The 16,819-nt window shown below is 59.4% G+C and overlaps 1 protein-coding gene across 1 annotated transcript; it reads right to left on the bottom strand.

The window, feature by feature from the left end:
• Positions 1-226: 226 nt before the first annotated feature.
• On the bottom strand, positions 227-16,254 carry IGLON5 (IgLON family member 5). The gene is made up of 8 exons (XM_070450250.1): positions 16,016-16,254; positions 7,983-8,061; positions 6,921-7,153; positions 5,128-5,247; positions 3,753-3,887; positions 3,404-3,524; positions 2,691-2,845; positions 227-1,860 (listed from the first exon to the last, which is right to left on the bottom strand). Exons 1-8 carry the CDS (start codon positions 16,092-16,094, stop codon positions 1,772-1,774), a joined length of 1,011 nt encoding a protein of 336 aa, XP_070306351.1. The 5' UTR covers positions 16,095-16,254; the 3' UTR covers positions 227-1,771.
• Positions 16,255-16,819: the final 565 nt, after the last annotated feature.

The raw sequence follows: 16,819 nt of genomic DNA, 5'->3' as shown, positions 1-16,819 counted from the left end.
AGTCTGGCTGGGCCTTGTGCCCACCTCTGAACCAGTCACAGTGGGAAACGGGCTATGCCGAGTAGCTTCAGCCAATCAGGGGCCACATCTGTAAATAGGTCAATTCCAAATCTACCAAAGAGAAAGGGGAGGGCAGAAGTGATGCTGGGGAGGCACCACCAATGACCAGGAGTCTGCGCTCCACTCAGCCATATGCTCACTGACGTTGACACTGGCAGGCGGAGACTTTGGAAAAAGGCGTTTATTGGTGTGGCGGTCTCAACACTCCCCATGAATCGGAACACACGGCCCCCAGGGCCCCCCCGCCCCCCTCCCTGGCACCCCTCCCCCTCCCCTCCCTGTCCCCTGGACCCTGGGAATGGAAGACAATGTGGGATGGGGCCCCCATCTGAGGTACAGTCACTGCCCCTTGCCCCCCCTGCCCCTGCTCTGCCCTCTCTCGCCCTCGCAAGCTCTGGGTGGTACAGTTTGGGGTGGGTGTTTATAGAGGGTCTCCCGGGAGCAGGAGTTGGTAACATCTTGGTCTGGGCTGAGGACGTCTGCGTGATGCCCCTCTCTCCCCCCAGCTTTGTGGGATGTGGTGTGCCAGAGTGGGGTATGCCTACATTCCGAGCTGAAGTTACAGCCTCAGAGCGCCTTTCTGACAGTTGCTCATCTCGGGGGAACCACAGCTGGTCACCGGCTACAGGACAGCTGGAGCCAGGGGGCTATTGCTGGTCACAGTCGCTGGTGTGTGTGTGTGTCTGAGTGTGTGTGAGGGTGGTCAGTTGTGGGACTGTGGGAGGGTCAGTTGGTGGAGAGGCCAGGGAGTGGTGGACCAGCAAGCTCACACCTGTGGGCCGGCCGTAGGGGCACTGAGGGCAGCTGGCGGGCGCTGCGGGTGGCCGAAGGGAGTGGGGGCAGGCTAGGGCAAAGCACTGAGGCAGACAGGTGACAGCAGGCACCGGCCTGACAGTTGGATGGAAGCACCGATCGGCCCGGGAGAGGGCCAGAAAGTCCAGGGCGGGGAGGGACAGGGAAAGCGGGAAGGTCTCAGGCCGCTGAGCCGGTGATGGGGCCTCTGGCTCCAGGCAGGTGGTTGGTTGACAGCAGGGAGGCCCAGAGCCAAGGTGGAGATCCCGCACCTGCTCGCAGAGGTTGAGTGACAGCTTGCCAGGCAAGTCTGATGCCCCTCCCACTTCCAACCTGCCCGGGAGACAGCCTTTCAGCAGGGAGGGGAGGGGGCGGGGTGCGTGCATACACTGGGAAAGCGGGAGCCTGGAAAACCTCCCCTCACAACTTCCAGCAAGACCCCATACCTACCTCCAGCCAGAGGTGAGAGACAGTGGGGATGGGGGCAGTGGATGTTGGGGGGGTGTCCAGGAGGGAAAAGTGCTGAGCCCCTTTCCCCACCCACCCACCCACCCACCCATCCATACACACACACACACATGCACACACACGCACGCGCTCACGCTCACACCCACCACACGCGCGCGATCCAGTTGACAGCCTGAGCTAAGAGAGGGGTGTGGGGGTGGCCAGGGGTGGGTCACAATCGGAAAGGTGAACGGTGGCGAGAATGGCTGTAGAAAGATGCATAATTTTGCGTTATCCCTCACAGTGATGGGTTCTCTATAGATCTTCCCTCCTCCTCTTCCTTTTCCTTTTCTTCCTCAGCGGCCGAGAGCTCCTCCGCCCCTCGAGACCCACGGCGCTTGCTCCCCCTGCTCCTCTCGCTCTCGGCCTCAGGCCCCCCTTGCAGGGGGACTCCAGCGGCACTGGGTTCTTCCTACATCCTCCACCACAGCCAGCCCAGGGCGGAGAGGAGGGTCAGGGGCCCTGGGGGCCTCGGGGCCGAGTTTTCCAGGGATCCTGGGCCTGGGGAAAGAGAGAGGGTCAAGGGAGGAGGCCCGGAGTGGGGAGACCCCATGCGTGTCTCTCCCTGGTGTCTTGTTTCTGAGGGTCTTGTCTGAGGCCGCCTCCTAAGGATCTTTCCGGGTTTTCACTCAGGGACCCCGCTCTCCCCTACTCTGTTTTAACCTAAGCATCTGGCTCATCTCTGTCCCTGCCCCGCCCCGCTTCAAAGCTCTTTGGTCGATCTTGACAGGGCTGGATTCTCTTGACCATTCAGGTCCCACTTCAAACGTTGCTTCCTCGAGGAAGCCTTCTCTGATGCGCTTGTCTACTGCTACCATCCCCAATTCTATTGTTTATTTTCTTGATAGTCCTTATCGATATGCAAAATTGTTTTTTGCTTATGTATTTGTTGACTTTTCATTTTATTTGTCTCCTTTCCTTTATTGCTTTTCTACCACTGCTACTAGCTGTATGAGTGCCTAGACAAAGTAAAAGTGTTAGTCGTTCAGTCGTGTCCAACTCTTTGCGACCCCATGGACTGCAGCCCGCCAGGCTCCTCTGTACCTGGAATTTCTTAGTCAAGAATACTGGAGTGGATAGCCATTCCCTTCTCCAGGGGATCTTCCCAACACAGGGATCGAACCCAGGTCTCCTGCATGGCTGGCAGATTCTTTATCGCCTGAGCCACCTGACCTTGCCTCTTTCGTGCCTTGCCGTGTCCCCAGCATCCAATTCGCTCCCTTAGTGGGCGCTCAGTGAACACCGGTCTTGGGCTCTTTCCTAAGCTTCGGCCTCGGCCCCGCCCCCGCCCCGGCCCCGGCCCCGCCCCTTCCGCTGCTCGGGGGACGCACGCAGGAGCCGCATGGAGGCGCTGGACGTTCCCAGCCGGTTGGCTGCGCGGCACGTGTAGTTGCCGTAATGCCGGGCGCTCACGTTGGCGAAGAGAAGCATCGAGCGGGTGCGCTCCGTCTGCACCTTCAGGCCCTCGGCCGTGCCACTGCTCAGCCTGCCGGGGATCCGGGTCAGGAACCAGACCGCAGGACCCTGGCCCGTGACCCCCTCCGGAAAAAAGCCCAGCCCCCCGACTGTTAAGACTGCCTGTGGAGACCCTACCTTCTGTCCCCCATCCCAGCGACCCGCAGCCTCTGGTTCTAACTCCCCATAGATCCCGGACCACTCCCACCGACGCCCCTCTCCAGGCAACCCAGACCCTCACCTCCAACCTCTAGGGATTCCCAGGCCCTGCTAAACCTCAGATCCAGTGGTCCCCTAACCCTAAAGCTTCTCTGACAAATCTCAGCATCGTCCCCCACCCCAGACCTTCTTCCTGAATAGTCGGAGGAGGCCAGGCTCCAGCATTCATTATCCCAGGACCCAAATTTCCAGTAAGCCACCACAGTTCCCCTGGGGCCCAGTGGACCCCAACACCTAGAACCCGGACTCCGCCCCCCCCTCCGTTTCCAGGACCCGGAGCTCTGCTCCCTCTGCCCCCTCCCCGAGTCGCAAAGGACGGAAGACCACCCCCCACCACCACCACCACGGCCCGCCCCAGTGCCATCCTCACAGTCTGTCATCCTTGTACCACTGGAAATCCGCGGGGGGCACCGCCATGGCTTCGCAGCGCAGGAGGGCTGCCCGGCCCACAGCCGTGCGGGCGCTGGTCACGTCGGTGATGGTCGGAGGATCTGGCAAGGGACAGGGTCAGCGAATTTTCCTTGCCCAGTGCGGACGAAGGGGTCTCACCCCCAGCCCCTCCTTCTTCCTAGAGTCCAGGTCCTCTGGCGCCCTCCTCTTAGACCCCTTCCTCCCGCAGACCCACCCCCTTCCTCCTCTCGAACACTCTTCATCCCCGGGGTCCCAGGGCCCGCCCCGCTTTCGTGCACCGTGCCCGGGGGTGGGGGTGGGGGGCTCACAGTTGACTGTGACCAGCACGCGGCGGCTGTCCGGTGCAGAGTTAACCCCGTTGTGAGTCACGCACTCGTATTCCCCGGCCTGGCCCCGCTGGATGTCGGAAATCTCCAGGATCTCGCCTTCGGACGTGAAGCCGTCTGTGGGGGGAGGGGAGGGGAGGGGGCGGGGCCGGACGCAAACACTTAACACGGGACAACACGGGCACAACACGGACAGACATCAGCGGGGCGGACAGGCGCGGGGCCTGGGGCGCCGGGGTCAGTGGGGGCGGGGGTGCTGGGCTGGGCCCGGGAGTGGGGAGCTAGCAGGGACTTAGTAACTAGAACCCAGTGGGGAGGGTGCCAGGAGCTCCTGAGGCTCAGAAAGATCCAAAAAACACAGACCCAGCGAGGGAGGATCCAGGATTCTGGGATCTAGCCCTTGGGGCCCAGGGAATCAGGATCTGGTGACTGGCATCAGCAATCCAGGTATCGGGGGTCTTAGAACAGTACGCCCGCTCAGAAGACCCTTTGGGACTCACAGCATTCGGGGATCCAGGAACTCAAGACCAGGACTGTGGGGCTCAGATGAAGCCGTAGGGATGGATCCAGGGATCCGAGACCTAGTTATTGTGTTCTGGGGTCCCAAGAGATCTAGGGATTGGCACATTTGGTCTCCCAAGAGCCACTGAGTGAGGATCTAGGGGTCTGGGAAATGGTGGTGGAGATCCAGGTAAAGGGGGCAGTGCGCCATGTCTAGGATATGGGATTTCCCAGTCAGGTCCCTCTGTTTGGGGGCCGCCGTAGTTCTCAGCTCTACCTCGGGATCACTTGAAGGGCTTGTTAGGACATAGGACAGGCTGTGGTGGTGATGGGGGGAAGGGTGGTTCTGACTCATGTGTTTCTGGCAAGTCTCCAGGTGATGCTACTGCTGTGAGTCTGTGGACCAAACTAAGAGAACCGCTGGCCTGAGGCATCCGGCAGAGATGCAGTAATGTGAACAGGAGACGGAACGTGGGCAGGGGCTGTGGGTCTAACCTGGCTCCGGCCATCTAGTGGGTGGGGGTCTGAGTCCAGGAGAATCCTGTGAGCTGGTGGGAAGAGACTGGGGCTGCTGGAGTTAGGGATGGGGGGCAAGCTGGGATCTAGCAGGCAGATGGAGGAAACAGCCCCAGCCTGGGAGGGCACGTGGGTAGGCTCTAAGCCTCTGGCGTCCGTTGGTGAAATAACAGGACCAGGTAGGAAGGGGAAATACGGTCATGACAAGGCTTTGGTGGGGGGCAAGGATCAAAACAGGCGGGAGTGGGAGATTCTGGGTATCTAGCTAGGAACATGGGGAGATTTGGGCCCAGCCTGTGGAGTGGGGGAAGGGGCTTTGAGCCAGGGGTGGGGTCCTCACCTCGGAGCTGCCTCCAGGTGACCGTGGGCTCTGGCCTCCCCACAGCCAGGCAAAGCAGGTTCACATTGCTCCCCTCATTCACTGTCACAGGCGAAGAGATATTCACGATGCGGGCAGGGACTGCAGGCCAGAGGGAAGGTCAGTGAGAGGCGCTGTGGGTTCCCAGGACCCTGGATCTAGGCCTGGTCCCTCCTCCCTGAGACCAGGAGTCCAGACCCCCAGCCCCTCCTCCCTCAGACCCAGGAGTCCAGACCCCCAGCCCCTCCTCCCTGAGACCAGGAGTCCAGACCCCCAGCCCCTCCTCCCTGAGACCAGGAGTCCAGACCCCCAGACCCTCCTCCCTCAGACCCAGGGGTCCAGACCCCCAGCCCCTCCCCCCTCAGACCCAGGGGTTCAGCTGACATTCCTATCTCTCTGTAAGAATTCCTCTGTTTCCCTTTCCCTCTGGATCTGGCTTCTTCTCCAGTTGCTGGTCTTGTGTCTTCCTCACTCTTCCTCGGTCTCTCTCCACCTTCCTTCTCACTTGGTTTCTATTTTCTATCTTTGGGTCTGAATTCCTCCCTCCCCATCTCTATTTTTACTGATTAGTACTATTATTTTGAAAATTAATTTGCTTAGCTAATGCTTGTATGGTGCTTCCTGAGTGTAAGCTTACCCTGTTTTAAGTATTTCACAAAAATGAACCCATGAAACCCTCACTACTCCCCTCTGGGGTGCGTGCATCCTCACTCAGTCATTTCAGTCGTGTCTGACTCTTTGTGACCCTGTGGACTGTAGCCCGCCAGGCTCCTCTATCCATGGGATTGTCCAGGCAAGAATACTGGAGTGGGTTGCCATGCCCTCCTCCAGGGAATCTTCCCAACCCAGAGATCGAACTCTTGTCCCCCTCATCGCAGGCGGATTCTTTACCGACTGAGCCACCGGGGGAAGTGATTTGTTACTCTGTTAATCAATTCTAACCCATGGGGGCGTCCCCCACCTCGACCCCGCCCCCCGAGCATTTCTCCAACCAGGGTGGCCTTATGAAGGACGCCAGTGTTTAACTGGCAGGTTACCCTCCCACCTGGTTTCTAGCAACACAGAATAAAGTAAAGGTGTCCCTTCCAACTGATGATGTCTTGAATTTGATATATGACAGCGTCATCTCCGTTTTGCAGATGAGGAGTCTGATCGTCCGGCTCGCTTTGGGTGCCTCAGCCCCTGGGTGGCGGCGGCAAGGTTGGAACCGGAGGGTTTGGCTCCCAGGTCGGGGCTTGTCAAGGGCCGTCCCTGGCTTCCTGTCTCTCCACGTGCTCGCTGCCCTCCAGACCACCTCTGATGCCAGCCTCCCGCCCCCCGCCGTGGGTCTCTCCAGCGCCACCTCTCTCGCTCTGCGCATCCAGCCTCCACACGTGCTGTTCTTTTTCCTGAAGGTCTCGGCTCAGACGTGATGTCTGGGAAACTGCCTCTCCTCGGAAAGACACCTCCAGAGAGGCAGGGCCAGCCTGCCTGGCTCCTTTCTGTCCCTGGCCTGTGGAGCAGTGCCCGCACGCAGCAGGAACTCAAGAAACAGGGCTGAGCCAACGAACGGGGGGTCTTCCTCCAAGTGTCCCCTGGCCCCCCCGTATCTCTCCTGCCCTGGAGGTTGTCTCTGACTTTCTCTCCCTCAGCCTGGCTGGAGTCCGTGAGGGCAGGGAGGGGGTCTGTCTTCCCACGGGTGTCCCTGGGATCGATGAGGACACGAGTGTCCCCTCTCCCCAGCGCCCATCCCCCGGCTCCCCCCTCCCCCGCCAGGGCCCCGAAAGAGGGCTCACCGTGGACGATGAGGTAGACCTGAGTGGTGTACGGCTGGTGGCGGGTCTGGAAGGAGCAGGTGTAGAGGCCCTCGTCGCCCAGCCCCACCTGGGTGATGAGGATGGAGAACTCCTCGGGCGTGTTGGTGAGCAGCCGCACCCTTGGGTCACTGGTCCAGCGGTCGTTGCCCGCGTACAGGATGTTGGAGCGGTTCAGCCAGGCCACTCGGGTCACATGCTCGTCAATGAAGCAGCTGGAGGGGAGGACGAGGGGAGGGCAGTTCTCTCCCCCACCCCCGCCTGGCCCTCCAGGGTCACCCCCCATCGAGGGGGCTTGGAGGTGGGGAGAGGAAGGCTCGCTGCATCTCCAGTTCCCAGGGCAGTCCTCGGAGGCAGGTGTGACTGCGCCCACTTTAAAGGTGGGTAAACTGAGCCTGAGGGATAGTTGTGAGCCCAAGTGCACAATGGGATGACAGCTGATGGTTACTGAGTGACTGCTGTGTGTCATAGACCCAAAAAGAGGGGGACACACAGAGAGAGGGACAGAGGTGCAGAGATGGGGGGACAGACCCACAACGAGGAGAGCAGAGAGCTGGGGGAGGGTAACACCGGTTCTCATTAAACAGTGTGCTAAGCTCTCTAAGCTCAGCTTGGTTGTGTTCCTAAGTTGTGTCCGACTCTTTTGTGACCTCGTGGACTGCAGCCTGCCAGGCTCTTCCGTCCATGGGATTTCCCAGGCAGGAATACTGGAGCAGGTTGCCATTCCCTTCTCCAGGGGATCTTCCAGGCCCAGGGATTGAACCCAGGTCTCCTGCATTGGCAGGTGGGTTCTTTACCACTAAGCCACCAGGGAAGCCCCCGGGGTGTATGTACAGACTCTTGCATCCTCCAACAGCCCAGGTGGTGGTCACCGTCCCTCCACCCATTTGACAGATGGGCACACTGAGGCCCAGGGTGGAGCTGGGCCCAGAGTCTGGGCCCTGATGGCTTCTGTCCTGATGGGGGGAAGGACGGGTGGGGCCTTCGGGTCAGGACAGTCCCCCCTACGGAAGGCGAAGGGGCAGCACTTCTGCGTCCCCCTACCTGAGCGTGGCGTTGTCGCCTTCACACACCGTGTAGTTGTCGGCAGGAGAGCCGAACTCCAGGCTCTGAGACAGTAGCCCTGTGGGACGGAGGGCAGCTCAGCTGGGCAGGACTGTGCAATGTGCACACACACACACACACACACACACACACACGGCAGATACACACTTCCCACACCCGCTGGCACACGCATTCATTGATGTTTCCAGAGACACTCACCGCAGAAAAACGCAATGTCCCTTGCCACAAGCCCATGCTGACCCAGACAGGCTGGGTCACACAAACCTACACACCTCCCGAGATACTGAGACAACACAATCACAGCACATAAACACACGTATGTGCACACAGACACGCGTACATCAAAGCTCAAGTATACATACTCACAGATGCTGTGTACAGATGCATGCACACACAGAGACACACGCACAGACTCAAACACAGAAGTGCACATGTGCAGATACAGACACAAAGCTGTGCACACACACACACGCAAACGTGTAAACACGGCACACACATACATCTTCACAGTGAACGCACACACACAGATTCAAGAATACACACCCATGCAAAACATACATGGGGGCACATACACATATTCACAGCCCTACGAGTACACACTCATATACACAGATGTATGTTCAGATGTAACAGACAGGTACACACATGTACACATTAATTCAGAAATACATGGAAAGACAGGCTGCAGGCAGATACTCAACACCCACATGTGTGCACACAGACACCCAGACACACAAATGCAAGCACGTACACAAACATGGATGTGCACGAATATTCACGTGGACACACATCTATCACAGACGCCCAGGACGCCCTCTGGCGTGGTGTAGAGACCCCCATGTGCACACAGACTGCCCCATGTGCCCGGGCCCAGCGGGGCACACTCTGGCGGGCGCATGCCCACTCCTGCCTGCCCGCTCCAGTGCCCTGGCGCCTGGCAGAACCCCCGCCCCCACCCATTCATCTCTCCGTGGACCATGGCCAGAGGCTGGACCGGGGCCAGGGAGTGGGGGCTGGGCCCGCGGAGGCGGCGGATGCAGACAGCACCGGGCGGGGGAGAGGAAGAGGCCGGGTGACCTTGGATGCCTGGGGAGGCTCGGCCCCGCGCAGGGCTGCCCTGGCCCCCGCCCCGGGATGAGGAACTGATTAATCTGATGAATTAATTGCCCGTGCCGCCCCGATGACTCCCGGAGGCCCTCTCCATCAGCAGCCCCTCTGGACGCGGCTGGGGCAGAGCCAGGGTGGTGGGCTCGCCAGGCCCTGGGGTTTGGGGCCTAGGCCCCGCAGCCCTCACCCCCGGCTCACCCGCGCGGGAGTCACTCTGGTCATTTGATGAGCCCTGGAGGGTGCGAAGGGACTCGCCTGCCCTGAGCCTGGCGGAGAGGATGCGCCAGGACAGCCCTAGGAAGAGGAGGGGGCAGCCAGGGGATGGACAGACAGACGCACACAGTCACCAGGGCCCGGGAAGATGCACAGAGTCAGCCCCGGGGACAGGAAATAGTCCCACCCAGGACAAGCAGGTCCTGCTAAGGGACAGAGGCATACACACTTAGACTGAGGCACACGGCCTGGGACACACCCCCGGGAGAAGGTCAGTTAGAAGAGAGAGCTCTTTCCCAGAAGCACGCGGGTTGGCCACCAGCCCCCCAGACATAAACGGATGCACACGGTTACACACACTCAGGTGCAAAGTCTACACACAGTTACAGCCCTGCCCGAGGACTCTCTCATACACACACACACATAGAGGCTTCATCGGTCACAGTGACCTCCCAGCCGGAGGGCTATGCTCATCCCCACCCCCCCCCACCCCGGAGAGTCGTGCATGAAGCTACAGCCTGAAACAGCGACACAGGCTCTCCAATACAAAGTGACCGCCCTGGACCAAGAGTCGGGCACACGCAGCCACGCTGTCACCTACAATCAGATCACACACAGCCATGCACACACACACACACGCACACGCACACCCCATAGATCTGTGACACTCCTGGTCACACACATCCCAGACCAAGCTTTCTCCATCTCGGCACCATTGACGTCGGGGGGCCAGATGATTCTTCATCGTGGGGCCGTCCTGTGCAGTGTAGAGTGTTTGAGAGCACCGTGGCTTTGACCCCCCAGATGCCAGGAGCTCCCCCACCCCAACCAAAAATGCCGGTGTCGCCAGATGCCTCCTGGGAGCCAAAATCACCCTTCCCCCACACCCCACACCTCCCCAGCCCTCTGATAGCAACTGTCCCAGGTTCAAGGAGGCCTGCCCTAGGCAGGGCTTTGAAGAGGGAGCTGTCCAAGGTGCCCCCAAAGCCTCAGGGTAGAGCCTGAGCTCAGCCTCGGGCCCTGGGGTACGGTGTGGACCTCACAAAAGAGGGCAAGATCTTAATCACATATCCCAGGAGACAGAGAAACAGATGGACAGACAGACACATGCTGTTTGCTAGAGGGATCTTTCCAACACTTAGAGCGGCCTCCAGAACGAAGTCCCCGCCCCTCAGCCTGGCATCCAGGGCCCTGACATCGCTGTCTCCTGCCTCCTCTCCCCTAGTGCGACCCAGCCCCGCATTTTCCATTTTTCTTCCCCCTCTCTCCCTCGAACTATTCCCCATCAAAATGCTTCTCCTTCTCCAGGCACCTGGTATATGGGGCCTCTCGAAGGAGAGATGGCCCATCCAAGCCAACACACTCTCTCGCTCTTTTCCCAGGGATCCATGGATCAGAGGCGTCTGCCTCCCCCACCTGCTCCTCCAGGGCAGGGCCCGGCTCAGACCATCTGCGTCCCCAGCACGCCCAGCTGAGCCCTGGCTAAGGGCGGTCTCGGGAGATGAGTGATGAAGTTATCTCCAGGGGGTCTTGGATGCCTGGTGTGTGTGTCTATAAATTTGGATGTCTGCCTGTCTGTCTCTTGCACTTCCCAGACTCCAGGCTCAGGAGGACCCTGTGTGCTGTGTGATCTTGGTAAGTCCCTTCCCCTCTCTGGGTGTCAGTAAATGGAGGAGAGGGTCAGGTTAGCCATCCCACCACCCTGTCTGTCGCTGGGCCTCTCCCTCTCCCTCTCCCTCTGTCTCAGTCCCAGTCACCGCCCCTCTCTCTTAGTCGCGATCACCTGGACTGTGTCTCGGTCTGCCTTCCTCACCAGATGGGAGCCTCTCAGGGTGGGGCCTGGGTCTCCTCACCTGCAGCATCACCCCATCCATAGTCTGACCCATAGGCAGCCTCAAGACATGTTTAATACCTAAATAAACAAGCTAGTGCACATGAGGTCCCCTCTGTAGGAATTCTGCTTGGAAAACGCTGAATCCCTACTCTTCCTAGTCCTCTTTTGTTTTCCCACAATGCCTGCACTACCTCCCTTAGGGCTCAGATCACACTATGGTGACTGTGTCTCTCTCCCCTATCAGACTATAAGTTTCTTGAGGGCAGAGCCTGAGTCTGACTCAGGTTTGTGTCCCCAGCATCTCCCAGCACTGGGCCTGGAGTGCCCAACAAATATTCAAATATTTGTTGAATGAGTGAATGTAAATAGATGCCTGCAACATGCTTTGCCAACTCTTGAACTCCTATGCATTCTTCAAAACCCCAGCTCAAATGCCCCCTCCTCCAGAAGTACTTCCCTGACTGGTCAAGGTGGACAGTTCCCACTGTCTCTACTGGGTACCCTCTGACTCAGCTGTGACAGCATCCAGGTGTGTCTCCCCTTCCTGACCAGGAGTTCTCCGAAGGCCTGAATCTTGGTTGTGTCCCCCAGAGTTGGACTTAGTGCAGAGAACTGCTGGTGGGGGAGCTTGATATGTCTAGAGATTGGATAAGAAAGCCCTAAGGAGCCTGAACTGATAGATCAAATGTCTGTCCCATCATTTCCTGACTGGGTGACTCCTGGCCAGTCTGAGTCTCAGTTTCCTCAACTGTAGAAAGGAGAAAAATGGTATTTCTTTCCTCAGCAGGTTTTTTGTCAGGGATTCCATGAGGACATGCAAGCAAAATGTTTAACTCAGCGCTTAGCAGCCAGAAATGCCTGCTGCTCTTAACAGCACCTTCTTTTTAAAGAAACATCTATTGTTATCCCAGGTTCGGTGACGGTCAGGGTGGGGGAAGGGCAGGGCAGGTCTGGGTTGTAGGTTGCTCTATGCCCAGCACCCACCCCTGAGTCCGGGACTCAGCATCTGTTCTGCTACTACTAAGCCAGCATAACCAGGCTGCTAAATGAATGGACTGGGGAGCCTGGCTGCCTAGGTTCAAATCCCAGCTGTGCCACCGAGCTGCACGAGTTACTTCCTATACCTGGGACTCAGTTTCCCCACCTCTAAATGGGGCCCATCGGGGACCGTCATCATGCCTCACTCACTGGCTTGAGGGAGAGAGGATGAAAGAAGGCTCCCAAGCAAGCAGGCTCTATATGGCTCCTGCTAGTCAAGCGCCTGCAAACAACTCTACTTGTGTTGGCTGGTGGGATGGTTATGGTGCAGGGACCAGCCTGGAGGTGAATCCAGGGTGATGGGAGGGACTATGTGGGTCTCTGCCATTCCAGATGGGTGACCCTCATGTGCTGTGCTGTGCTAGGTCGCTTCAGTCATGTCCAACTCTTTGCAACCCTATGGACTGTAGCCTGCCAGGCTTCTCTGTCCATGGGATTCTCCAGGCAAGAATACTGGAATGGACAGCAATGACTTCCTCCAGGGAATGTTCCTGAACCAGGGATCAAACCAGTGTCTCTGAAGTCTCCCTCATTGGCAGGTGGGCTCTTTACCCACTGAGCCACCTGGGAAGCCCAAGAAAGGGCTAGTCTAACAGCCACTGCAGAGCCCCCAGACCCCCATCCCTCTTGGCTGACCTTCCAAATCCTTATCACTGATGTCCAGTGTCTGTATGCTGAGCCTAGAGCCCTGAAACTTTCCATGTGCTGGCTGTTCGTTTCCACTGGTCCCTTGTGGCTCAGCTGGTAAAGAATCCACCTGCAATGTGGGAGGCCTGGGTTCAAACTCTGGGTTGGGAAGATCCCCTGGAGAAGGGAAAGGCTACCCAGTCCAGTATTCTGGCCTGGAGAATTCCATGGACTGTACAGTCCATGGGGTTGCAAAGAGTTGGACACAACTGAGTGACTTTCACTTTCACTTTCCCACTGCAGGGCCTTTGCTTCTGCTGTTCCCAGGGGGATCTTTCCAAGGCTGACTCCTCCCCTCCTTTCAGTCTGAACTCCACTCAGCGGCTCAGATGTTACCTGAGCTCCCAAGGCCAAGTCGTCTGCCTGCCGAGTCATTCTTGTTTCTTCTGTGCTCATCACTCTCTAAAATCACCTGTTTACTTTTTAGGTTTTGTTTTAGTTGGTGGATCTCTCTCCATCCCACTAGGATGTAAGCTCCAGGAGGGCAGGGACTCCACTGCTGTGTTTATAGATTCCCAGTGTTTAGAACAGCGACTGTGTACCCAGTAAATACGTGTTAGGTGAGCTAACAAGGCAGCGCCCACAGTCTAGACAAACTGGGTGCTTGAGGGACCCCCTAGAGAAGGGTCCCCATGCCTGTGTTCACCCTGCCCCTGCTTCATCTAATACGGCAAAGGAACCACCCCCAAATCACCAGCTGCAGCTACTTTTCTAAGTGGATGTGTGGATGTGTGTGTGTGTGTTGGCATAAAGAATTTAGGAGGAAAAAAAGTAAAGACAGAGCAATATCTACAGATGCCAGGGAAGTAGAGTTAAGTGGAAGAAAGCCAGTTGCAGAGAAATGGCTTTACTTTGTTTCTATCTTGGGAGAAACATCAACAGACTAACCAATCCTTTACAGACGCTGAACTCTGGGCATCTGACTGTGCAAGTGAGAGGCGACTGGGGAGGCTGAGGACTCTGGCTCTCTCTGGAGACTGGAAGGTGGGGGCGGGACGTGGCGGGGTTTGCTTTTATGCATTCTTGTAGTGGATGGTTCACTGGTATGCTCTCCTCCCGTAATCTGGAAACCATCAAATGAATGAAAGAGAGGAGGAGATGCAATCTGGTGTGACTTCCACTGGCTTTTTCTCAGCCTCAGCCGTCAAGCAAGCGGTGGTGGGTAGATGGGCTGTCTTTCCAACCCTCTAATCCTGTCTCAGCTCAGCGGCCAGCCACTCTGCTCTCTGTCCCTCTGGTCGCAGTTCTCTGATGGGGACAAAAGGCCCAGAGGTGGGAATGGACTTGACCTAGGTCACAGACCACCTCCTGGTAACACCGAGCTCCCAGCCCCACATGTGTGAACAACAGTGATTTCCAGGGTTCTGAAGAGTCAAAGTAGAAGGCAAGTGGGAAGTGATCTTGAGAGTAAAGGAAGAGAGAGAGGACAATGGAGAGGGGAAAGGAGAAGGCCAGAGACATTTCAAAGGACAAGGAGGAGAATGAGTAACCTGGGATGGGACGTGAGTTCCCAGAAGCGGGTGAGGATCAAGGCACTGTGTGAGGGGCTGGAAAGAGACAGAGACACACGGGGTGTGACGGGGACAAGCAGTTCCAGAGGCCGAGCGGGCCAGCTGTGGAATTGTGCTGAGCCCAGCAGCAATGGAGAGCCGGCGACCCAGCCACGGAGACCAACGGGATGTCACCCCAAGCCAGGGAGCCTCTGGAAATGGCCGAGACGTGAGAGAGCCCGAGAGAGACAGGCGACAGAGACAGAGAGACACAGACAGGCAGGCAGAAAGTCAGACAGGGATTCAGACGGGCCAGGTGGAAGGGAGTGATCCCCTCCCCCCGCCCTCGCCGCCAGCTTCCAGTGTGACTCTGGCTGTCTGCAGGTGTGGCTCCGGGTCGGACCGGGTGACGGGTGTTTATGTGGCTGTGGGTGGGAGGCTGAGAGCCGCTGTCTCGCTGAGACTGTCGGCGGTTCTAGGATGTTCCCGACTGTGTGTCCCAGCCTCTGTGATTCTGGGTCAGGGCAGGGCCTTGGGGTGATTCTCCAGAAGCACTTAATGAACCCCGGCCCCTGCCTCCAGCCTCCTAGCTCTCCCCTCCCCTCCTTAGGGGGTCATCTCCTGGACCACCCCCAGGTCGCCTGTCTGCTGGGAGATACAAGGTCCAGCTACACATTTTCGAAGCAGAGACTGCCAAGTTCACCACCCCCCTCCCAGCCTCTCCCCTTCCATTCTTCCCTTCCAGCTTCACAAAAGACCAGCCCCCAGCCCCCCTCCTCAACTAGGAAGACTGACATTAACCCTTTGACCCTGGGTTAACCCTTCCCCTCCCGCAGTCCTCAGTCAACCTCTGTCCTGCCTGGAACCCAAATATTCAGCCAAGGCTTTCCACATCTGGAGTCCCCAGCCCAGCACCCCAACTTCTTGGATCTTCAGCCCCATCTTCCCCTACACATAAATGCAACCCTCCAAATACTAACACTTTCTCCCAACCTAGACGACCCAGCTGGGGAATTTCAGTCCCTTCCCAGCTGAGAGACCAGCCCCACCCCCTTCTTTTGCCGGCCTGGGACGGAGGTCTCTGGACACCCCTGCCCCCACCTCTTACTGACCCTGGGAACCTGGGAAGATATCATCCCCCCAACCTTACCCCAGAAACGCCGACCCCAGCCCGCAGGCCGGGACCCCCAGGGGACCTTCCCAGGCAGAGATGAAGACCCCCGACGGGGCATCCCTCTGCCTACCCCCCACCAACTCAGTTCAAAGATCCTGCCCGGGGACCCTTACTTAGCGTCTGATCTCCTCCCCCCTCCCCCCCCACCACGATCCCGAGCCGCAGACTCCCGCCCCCAGGCCGGGACCAGGTGTCCGCGACCCTCTCGCCGACCCGGAGAAGCAGACCTCCGCCCCTAGGCCCAGGCTCGGGCCCCAGGACGCGGACCCCTGCCCCCGGGCATGGAGCCAGACGTCCGAGGACCCCTCTCCCAGCCAGAGGATGCTGCCCCCACCCCCCACCCCGGGCCCAGACCTCGGCGTCCGGGGGCCTCCTCCTCCCCGCCCGGGGATGCTCTGTCCCCCGCCCCCAATCCCCGCCCGGGACCCTGGAGTCCCGGCCGAGCCCCCCGCCCCCGGCGCTGCGGTACCTCGGCTGATGACGGCCAGGCCGGCCAGGGCGGCGGCGGCGAGAAGCCGGAGCCGGGCCCCGGGCGCAGGGGGGGGCATCGCGGCAGCGGCGGCGCGAAGGGGGAGGGGAAAGGGGGGGCCGGTCCGGGGCGCGCGAGGCCTGGGGGGAGAGGGGGGAGGGGGAGGGGGACCCCGCCTGCGGCTGCACCGGCCCGGGGGGCGGCGGGGGCGGGGGGAGGGGGCTGGGGGGGCGCGACGAGGCGGCCGGAGCTGCTGCAGACCCGGGGAGGGGGCGGCGCTGACGGGCAGGAAGGCCGACCAATCAGAGCAGGCGGGGGGCCGGGGAGGCGGGGCCGAGGGGGGGCGCTTGTTGGAGGGAGAGGCCTTTGTTACTGCGGCCCGGCCCCTACCCCCTCCCGCCCCGGCCGTCCCCGCGGCTTCCCCGCCTCGGATCCCTAGGACCCCGGGCCGGGACACTCCCTGGAGCCCACCTTCCTCCTGCTTCAGGCCCCAGCCTCCTCCTCCCGCAGACCCAGAAATCCCGGCCCCCCAGACCCTGGGGACTGTTCCCCCGGTCCTCGCTGCCCCCAGACCCAGGAACCAGAGCCCCTAGTCCCTTCCCCAACCCACACCCCAGGAGTCCTGGTCCTCAGCCCCCTTCTCCCCTAGCCCCAGGAGTTCTGACTCCCAGCCCCCCCAGACCCTGGAATCTGGTCCCTTAGTCCTCACTGCTCCCCCAGGCCAGGAACCAGAGCCCCCCAACCCAGACCCAGAAATCCTGGCCCCAGCCCCAGGAGTGCCGGCACCCAACCCCTCCAGACCCA

This window comes from Odocoileus virginianus, chromosome 20 (genome assembly GCF_023699985.2).
Source record: "Odocoileus virginianus isolate 20LAN1187 ecotype Illinois chromosome 20, Ovbor_1.2, whole genome shotgun sequence".
NCBI lineage: Eukaryota > Metazoa > Chordata > Mammalia > Artiodactyla > Cervidae > Odocoileus > Odocoileus virginianus.
The sequence above is the reverse complement of the archived record's forward strand: the minus strand, read 5'-3'. Positions and strand labels throughout refer to the sequence as shown.

Bases quoted from the DNA above. Each gene is read 5' to 3' on its own strand.
- IGLON5 (XM_070450250.1), bottom strand. From the start codon at position 16,094: ATGCCCCCCCCTGCGCCCGGGGCCCGGCTCCGGCTTCTCGCCGCCGCC. The intron at 3,525-3,752 runs GTGAGCCCCCCA...GTCCCTTGCCAG, and splicing joins CGTGCTGGTCACAGTCAACT to ATCCTCCGACCATCACCGAC. The intron at 2,846-3,403 runs GTGAGGATGGCA...GATCCCCGGCAG, and splicing joins TGGTACAAGGATGACAGACT to GCTGAGCAGTGGCACGGCCG.